This window comes from Buceros rhinoceros, unplaced genomic scaffold (genome assembly GCF_000710305.1).
Source record: "Buceros rhinoceros silvestris isolate BGI_N320 unplaced genomic scaffold, ASM71030v1 scaffold13257, whole genome shotgun sequence".
NCBI classification, from domain to species: Eukaryota; Metazoa; Chordata; class Aves; order Bucerotiformes; family Bucerotidae; genus Buceros; species Buceros rhinoceros.
Genome location: NW_010420499.1, coordinates 1 through 8,660, shown reverse-complemented (window position 1 = coordinate 8,660; position 8,660 = coordinate 1). Strand labels below are relative to the sequence as shown.

General features: G+C 52.0%; 2 protein-coding genes across 2 annotated transcripts in view; one reads left to right on the top strand and one right to left on the bottom strand.

The window, feature by feature from the left end:
- RALGDS (ral guanine nucleotide dissociation stimulator) overlaps positions 1 to 536 on the top strand; it is a gene marked incomplete at its 5' end in the record, with an annotated part of 7,303 nt that extends 6,767 nt beyond the window's left edge. The window contains 2 exons of the mRNA XM_010139329.1: positions 78 to 192; positions 361 to 536. Of these exons, the coding sequence (XP_010137631.1) occupies positions 78 to 192; positions 361 to 536 (291 nt within the window). The remainder of the gene's footprint in view (positions 1 to 77; positions 193 to 360) is intronic.
- A 3,297-nt stretch (positions 537 to 3,833) lies between these two features.
- On the bottom strand, positions 3,834 to 8,235 carry GTF3C5 (general transcription factor IIIC, polypeptide 5, 63kDa; the record flags this gene model as incomplete). Its single annotated transcript, XM_010139328.1, has 8 exons — positions 3,834 to 3,991; positions 4,662 to 4,804; positions 5,057 to 5,139; positions 5,464 to 5,551; positions 6,332 to 6,443; positions 6,970 to 7,084; positions 7,598 to 7,702; positions 8,040 to 8,235. Coding segments are annotated over 8 exons (1,000 nt in total), but the record flags the coding sequence as incomplete, so codon positions are not given.
- Between the last annotated feature and the right edge of the window lie 425 nt (positions 8,236 to 8,660).

Here is an 8,660-nt window from a genome sequence, read left to right as displayed (position 1 = left end):
GGCCCGTCTTGGTGATGGTGCTGGGAGGCTTTGCGGCGTGTTGCACACCTCAGGTTAGTAACACTCTGTGCTCACAGGTGACGAGCCAGGATAAGACCCCAGTTGTTATTCGCAAGGCCATGGCCAAACACAACTTGGACGGGGACCGGCCTGAAGACTATGAGCTCGTTCAGATCATCTCGGAGGAGAGAGGTTTGTGCTGGGGTGGGGGGGCTTTCCTGAGGGCTGCGTCCCCAGACAGCCCCCATCACCGGGTCGGGGCTGGGCTGGGAGGTGTCAGCAAGAGGAGTCCCAGCATGTGGGGCAACTCTTTGTCCCACTCTGGGCCCTTTTCTGACCCCCATCCTTGGTCACTTGCAGAGTTGAAGATCCCCGACAACGCCAACGTCTTCTACGCCATGAACTCCGCCGCCAACTACGACTTTGTGCTCAAGAAGCGGGGATTCTCCAAGGGGGTGAAAATCAAGCATGGCTCTAGCTCCACCCTGCCCAGGATGAAGCAGAAAGGCCTGAAGATCGCCAAAGGCATCTTCTAGCCTCAGCCCCACTGCCACCCATCACCAACGGGGCCTTGGGGGCTGGCTGCTCCGGGCTTGGCTGCGGCCAGTCCTTGTGCCGCCTGGCATGGCGAGAGGAGTGACCCTCACCCGTGGGGAACAGCCGCGCATCCCCCTCCTGCACCGAGAGCCGGGGCGCTGCAGCAACCGGTGTCCGCCTCCGCATCTCTCCGCACAAGCCCCCGTTTCAATCAGGTCTTTTTTTTCTACACAGGAAGGCAACAGGGGGGGATCTCTCTTTAATTTTTTTTTAACCTTCCACGGTGCGACACTAGTCCAGCCGCCGGCCAGCCCAGAGCTGGAGCCCGCCTCTGCCATAGGTGCCTTGTGTCCAAGCGAGCCGGGGAGCGGTGACTCACGGAGGGGCCGTTTGCAAGGAGCAGAGCAGGAGCCATCACCCTGGGGCTGCAAAGCCTCCCACACGGTGGGGTGCTCTTCCTCCCAGCTTTTCCTGGCGTTCTTTTACCTCCACATCCTTCCTCCCTGGGATAACTGGCATTGCCGCCACCACACATCTCTGCCTGTCCTTCCCTTGGGAACCACAGACATCTGGGGCTGGGAGGCCAGCTGGGAAGGATGGGGCCCCAGACCGGTGCTCAGAGCCCTCTGGAGGGCTGTGTCCGTGCCGTGATGGAGCGGGCACCTCGTGCTCTCGACAGTTGGAAGCCGGCATGGTCTTGCTCCTCTCCCCCATTCAGCGCCTCCTCCAGCTGGACTTTGACGGCCCGCGTTCAAACTTGCACCAAAGATCAAACGCCAGTGTCTCTTCTACCATGGGGGGGAAGCTTTGGGCCGTGCCCCCAGTGCTGCCAGCCTAACGAGGAGGAGGAGGAGGAGAGCAGATTTCTGTCCGAACTTGTGTAAATAGAGACCATGGGTCTGCACGGGTAGGCGAGGAGCCAGAGAGCTCAGGGTGTGCTGGGTGCCTCGGCTCCTGCCACCCGACCCACAGAAAGTGCCACTCACCTTGGGCTTTAACCGGACTTTTTCAAACACTGACCATGGGAGAAGCAGCAATGAGACTTTTTTTGTATAAAACAAGAGTTTACTGAATTTTTTTTTCAATATTTATTGGTTGTAAATAGAAGAGATGAACTTGTACATTTTACTAATCCAGCCTCCCCCCACCCCACAGCCCAGTCCCCCTCCTCTCCCCACCCTGGTGTTTTAAGGCTGCTGGAAGGGATGTTGGTGGCACCAGTATTGCTCTACCGTGCTCCTAGGCCACAGATCCTGCTGGCCACCCCCTCCCTTGTTTCTCTACCACTTGTTGCTCGAGCAGGGGCAGAGATGCTTGTTTTAATCACTGTAGGAAACACTAACTGAAGGGGGACCTTTCTCTGTTCCTGGTTCCGTCTCTTTTGTTAAGCACTTCACTTCCTTCCAGCACATCTTTCCTATTCCTGCCTGTCCGTGCTGCCGGGCGGGTGCAGCCCCTTCCCCAGATCCAGGAGAGGGGCTGGGACTGGTGGCAGGAGCTGGGCTGCAGGTCCCTGGCACCAGGAGGTGAAGAGGCTGCTCAGGTGTGAGCATGGCTGGCACTGAGCTCTCCCAGCCCCGTATCTGCTCGGGTGGCATCGCCCATCGCTGCACATGATGGGAGCCTCAGGCTCCCTGACGCAGGGGTAGCCTCCTGCCTCCCACCCTGCCCAAAGCCCAGCCCCTGGGCACCAGCACCTTCCCTCTGCTCCTATCCACCCTGCGGCCCCTCTGGCCCCTGCCGTCCTCCTCCTGCCGGTGTCCCCCAGCAGCCCAGCATCACCAGAGGGACTGGCTGTACCATATGTATTTTGTACCACTTCAATGAAGGAGCACACTGCCCGGTGTGACTGTACACAACAATGTAATTAGTCTTTGCAATAAAATACTGATGCTCAAATGTCTCTGCCCCAAGGCGCGGTTTGTCCCATCCTCATTCCCCAAAATGCCAGCACATTCCTAGAGAGAGGGGACCTGACTGGGAAGGAGGCAGCACTTGTTGAGAGTTGAGAGGCACGCTCAGCTCTGCGGAGTTGAGCTGTACTTTGTGTCTGAACTAAGATCAGACTTTTTGTTTGAGGGACTAGTTCCTGTTTTCAAACAAACCCCCTTCACTGGAACCCACAAGTTGGTGGGACTGTCGTGTGTTCCAGTTCCATAAATGCAACATCCGACTTACTGGTTTTACTCCTTTAGATATAGGCAGTGGCTGGTCCTTGTGCCGTGAGACACTCTGCCTTGGTTGGAGGCATCGTTTCCCAGCTCGTTGGTTTTCTATTTTATACTTGCACAGACATCAGTGGAGAGTACCAGCACGGTCAGATGCTGCGTGTGGGGACTGAAGATGCAGCTGCACTATCCAGAATTCCTCTGTGCCTTTGGCTACAGAGATCAGTTGAAAGCCTGAGCTTTTGGAAATGATCATACCAAACAGATGGGGCTGGTAGTGCCATTACTTGCTCAGGAAGAATTAAACATCCATGTCACTCCCATCTTCCCAGACAGAGGAGTTTTGAAATTGGCTGGGAAAGAAGCGAACTCTGGCACAGGACATTTCTGGCTGGGCTGCAGCAGTTTCTCCTCGCATTTCTCGGAGTGTTTATTCTTGGTGCCTGCTAACACCTGAGCACATGTTTGTAGCCAGCAGCGTATGTCCCCTGCAGCTCTCCTTTCTCTTAGTGCAGTGGAACAGGGCACTGAGAATACAGGGGAACTCAGAACAGAACCAAGGAATGCATCAGCAGAGAGAACACACACCTCATCCCGCAGAAGGGAGTGCCATGGACTGTGTTTTCCTGCCGCCTTTATTTCCACGCTCACCAGCAAGGCTTGATGTTCAAGTCATGGCACTGTATTTTCGTTCCCCTGAGACAAGCAGAAGGGCAGCACCTGCCTTAGGGACTCCAGCAGCACTGGAGGGCTCCCCCAGCACCAACTCGGGCGCCTTTGCTGTTTTCCACACGGCCACCAACGTGGTGGTGGTGACTTCCCACACACGGAGAGATTTGGGGATGCAACTTCTCCTCTTTTCTGGTGTGTCACCAGCTGGTTTGGATTCTGGGCTCTATCTTGGGTGTTTGCTGAGGTTGTTTCAGGGCTTATTAGCCAGTGATTCTGAAACTGTAGGCACTGGCTCCTAACACCAGGAAGGAGACCATCAGCAGTGCAGACCAGTCATCAGCATCTTAGTGCAAGTTCTGATTTCCCACATCCTGGGTACAGTGGCTGAACCCTCAGCACTCAAGGAACAAGAACAGAAATGATTGTGTCCAACAGCAGCCAGATTATTCCCTGAGTTCACACATAGTCCAGAATTTCTGTCTCCATTTCATTTTCACTCCCATCAGAAGGCTTGAAGTCCTCTTCCTCCTCCTCTTCGTCATCTTCATCTTCTCCAGACTCATATGCCAGCTGCTCTTTGCCATCTTCGCTGCTTGTTGTATTTGAGAACAGAGCTTAATTGGGAAGAAAGACAAACATTGTGATGCCTCTCAGTGAAACCTGGGGGCATTTGCAGTAGCATTCACACACCCTGTGAGGGGAAGGCAGAAGCCGGGGGCACAGCTACTGTTGCACATCTTAATAGAATCTGATCAAGCCCAAAGGAATCTGTTTTCATCCTCCAGGAACAATGGCAGAGCAGCAGTGGATCTGTGGTGCTGTGCCTCCCCTCCCAGCTGATTGTGACCCAGTTCAGATGCTTTGGCCCAGCATCATGGAAAAATCATCTCCCCACTTCTTATTCAATTAATAACATCAATAAAACATAAAGTACCACCCACAGACACATCGGTAACATAAAGATCTTGATTACTGCTGTGCAAAGACATTTAAAACCTGAAGGCCATGATACTGGGAAGATAAAACAAAACCCTTACTCCCAGCCTTCCCTAATCCCAACCCACATTCACGCTGTAGGATAACCGCCTCAGCTCTCATGAGTTAGAACACAAAGAACACCAGATGTGGCACAAAGGAGGAGGCAAACGAAGGAAGACTACTGCCCCAGTGCTGACTGCAACATCCTTATTCAGCCCACACCGCCACACCATCGGGAGGGTGGCAGAACATGGTAGCAGGAGGCGGGAAGGCAGCAATACGCTGTGATGTGCAGAGCATCCTTACCAGGTCTTGTGGATCTGATTATCTGCTTTATCATCAGAGACATGGTATCTCGCAGATCATCGCTTGTCTTTGGAAGGCACCACCCATCCCGTTCTGTACATTCCGACTCGGTGCCGTCATTCCGGTGGATGATTTTCTGTAGGCTAAAAAGCACCAAAAGAGAAGGAACCGTTAGTCTTCTCCATTGAGATGTAGACTTCGAGTGAGACTGACTGCAGCTCCCACTGCACTGAAACCGCGTGATTAGTTATTCAGGTAATTGTCACGTGGGAAAGGAGGTTCAGGTGTGAGAAGTCTGTTTCTGGTCAAGGAGAGAGAGAGGGGAATGGAGCGGTATCAACACTAGGGTTTGACCTCTAGCTCCAACAGAAAGCTCAGCTGCCGGTATGCAGTACCTGTCCACATTCAAGTCGCAGAGCTGGTAGAACATCTGCCGGTAAGGGGGTAAGGCTCCTTCTTGGAAAATGTAGACGGATTCCTAAGAGGAGGAACGATGGAGAGGATTAATGTGCATTTTATGGTGTAACAGGACAACTCTGGGTTAAGAGAAAATGGGCTACTTCTAGAACAAGGCACTTCCCCCACCAAAGTTCCAAGGCATAGGCCTGCATGTGTCAGGAGCTAAAGCTGAGTGTGGGATGCAGCAGCATTTTGCTGCAGCTACAGTCACAACAGCACGGCTGTGCAGAAAACACTCCTCATCCCTCCAAACTGCAGCTCTGTCCACAGTATCTGACAGGACAGGAAATGCTCCTTTTCACTAAGCTGTCTGAAGATTCTGGTTAGAGAGAGCAATGCTCACCTTCAGTTTGTACTTGCTGGAGGCAGGCTTCTTCGCACCGGCCGCACCGGATGGACCAAGCCCCTGTTTCAGGTCATGTACTGTATGACTTACTGAAAGACAAAAAAAAGAGTCCTCATGAGGGATCTTTCACCCCAAAGCATGGTAATGCTACTTCTCTACGATGATTCAGCTTTGCTGGTGTCTTGGTTTCACTGGGATAGAATCCCAGGCCAGCGGTAGCTGCAGGCTGTTACCAGTTTTGAGTCAGTCAGGACTTAAGCTGGGAGGGGCAAAAGCCAAAGCAGCTGCTCGAGCTGGCTACAGGTGCATCCCACACCAGAAACATCACGTTCAGCATAAAAGACGAAGCTTGCTAGGGTGAGGGTCTTCCCTTGCTCTTCCTTCTCCTCATGCCTGGAGGGGCTTGCTCATCATTCTGCTTCAGGGAACTACCTGCCCATCTATTGTGACCACCATACGTTCACTGGGCTGAGTATATCTTTGTGTTCTTTATATTGGTATTAGCATTAATGGTAGTTTTGCTGTTTGATTAAATGCATTCATTCCAACTCACAAGACTCCCCTCCCTTTCCCTGGTTCCCCTTTCCAGCTGGGGAGCAGTAATAGGGTGACAGAGCAACTGCTACAGTTTAGCCCTGGATAAGGGCTAAACATAGACAGCTGGCCAGCAAAGTCCAGACCAACCCAGCAGCTCCATGTGTGGCTCATTCTTCAGAGAGGTTACTGCACTGTGGTGGGCAAGGGGGTGAGTTTGGCACCTTTTTCCTCCGCACGTTTGGTCATAATTTTAACCTTTTCTATTCTCCCTTGACAAAGCTAAGAGAACAACTCTGGCTTAGCTAGAACACCGAAGGCCCTTCACCACCTGTGACCAGGGTGGGGTGAACACAGCATACCTGGCTTCTTGACAGTGATGGGCAGGCTGTAGTTATAGGTGCTGCGTTTTGCTTTCACAGGCATATCGTTAGGGGCATAACCTGGGGGTGAAAAAAAAGAAAACCCATCATGAACAGAGGGCAGGCACCCTGCAGAACACCCTGGCTCAGGAACAGAAAAGCTGGGCTGCTGTGTGAAAGGCTGGCTGGTCTTTGGGACGTGCTGGTTATAGCCATCTGGGGAGAGGAAACCTATCAGATCAAGAGAACTCCTTGACTTGGAATGAGGGAGATGGGATCTCACGGTGACGCCTGTAAGCAACAGAATCTACTGCTCAGCACCAACCCTGAGCGAGAGGGAAGATGGTTTGCTGCATCCACTCAGGTTTTGAACACCCAGAGGAGGGCAGTCAGCCAGCTGTGCACCCAGTCGGGAATGTGCCAAACGAGGACAGACTGTGAAATACAGGGGTTTGCAGAAGAACTATGGTAAGCCACGAGCTCAAAAGGTGTCACCTCCATCAGAGCAGAAATACGGGAAAAGAATTGAAAAACAAGTAAAAAGAAGAGTACTACCAGGAGTAACCAGAAAGCAGAGAGAGCGTCTCTGTGGGTTGGGCCCTTTTACCATATTTCATTCCACAGCGGATTCGGAAGTCCAGTACTTGATAGATCTTTGCTTCAGGGTGTTTTCTGGGATCATACCCAAACCTAACCCATAAGCTTCTCCAAGGACCTGTTAACTGCATAAACACACACGGGGAAAGATGGTTACAAAAGGCCAGTACAGTGCTGCAGTTCCTTCAGGACAGTTCTTAGAACATTCTAGTACTCCCCTCATTGCTCAAACACTATATTTTTTACCAGCTCTTTCCTCACTTACTGTGCCAGTGTTTAAATACTGAAACTTGAACAATCATTACATCAGAGCAAACGTATGTGTGCTTTTACAAACTAACTTGCAAGGTGATACTAAATTGTTTGGTTGGAAACACTCCGCTCCCAGGGCCAGATGGACAGTCAGTTTGGGTGTCTGACTGACCTGCAGTGCCAGTTACAACCAACAGAGCGAACAGGTACCAAATCCTCCACAGCTTCTGAAGAGAAGTTCAAGAGCAAGGCTGCCCTTCTCTCTTTGTGTAACATTAAGCTCAGGTACTTAGCAGTAGGAGCTCAGAGACAGTCTTCAAGAACCAGGAGCTGATGCTCCCTCGCTCCAGCCCCAGAGAGGCACATGGACCGATGGACAGACTCACCATGTAATAGGCCAAATACGGCAACAGAAGTTTCAGCTTGTCTGGGTGGACACTGATATTGGCTTTTACTGCATTCCGAGACCAGACAGGACGGACTTCAAAGAGCTAAAATAACAGATAAACAACCATGGAACAGTGGGAGGCGGGTGACCGATGGCAGTTCAGCTTTCCAAAAGGACTTTCCTCTGAGTCATGGCCTTTGGCCCTCAGTATGAGCTACCAGAACAGACATGTAAGAACTAGTGGCACAGAAAGGAACTCAACGTGAGTCGGCTGCAAAGACAGATTCAAATCTTGACTTGCATAATTGAACCAAACTGTGCAAGCCTGTTATGATCACCAAGAACTTTTGGGGAGGTCAGAGAAAACGGCTGCATGCAGTTGTTCCCCACCCAGCAAGTTGCAGCATAGTGCTCAGCCCAGCTCAGGGATAAGCATGTACCTTTCTCAGCTCTTCCTCCACCTTCTTATCCACAGGATTGGTGCACACTTTCTTCCAGGTCTGCACAGCAGCATCCAGGGGTTTGGCTGGGATTTCTTTATCATCAAAGTTCACAAAGATAGCGTTGTGCGGCCGACGGGCCCTGCTGAGCCCGATCAGGTTCTCGCCAGATACCGGGGGGTTGTTGTAGCCCTCCCTAAGAAGGAGGGAAAGGATCGGGTTTGCTGCCTGCCTGTGGCACACACGGACTTGGGGCCTTCATGGGAACAGCACAAAATGGACATTTCAGCTCCAGATTTCGGAAGAGAAGGGACTCGCCAACAGGCTGGTTTCACTTTGGCCCCATCTCCCCGTGGATTTTGGAATCACATACTGGTATCGTAAAATGATAATAATGATCATAAGATGATACCAGTCATGTCTTGACATCTCGCAGAGGGCCCCTGCCCTGTCTGACAGGAACCCCCGGGCGGTGGCTACGAATCGCTATGAAATGCAGCTGCAGCGCAAAAGGCTTCACCCTCTGCCTTGGCTCTGCTGGTGCCGCTGCAGCTCAGCAGGGTGCAGGGACAAGGCAAGATGGAAACAGGGTTATTAACTTGATCGAGAAATGAGATCTTT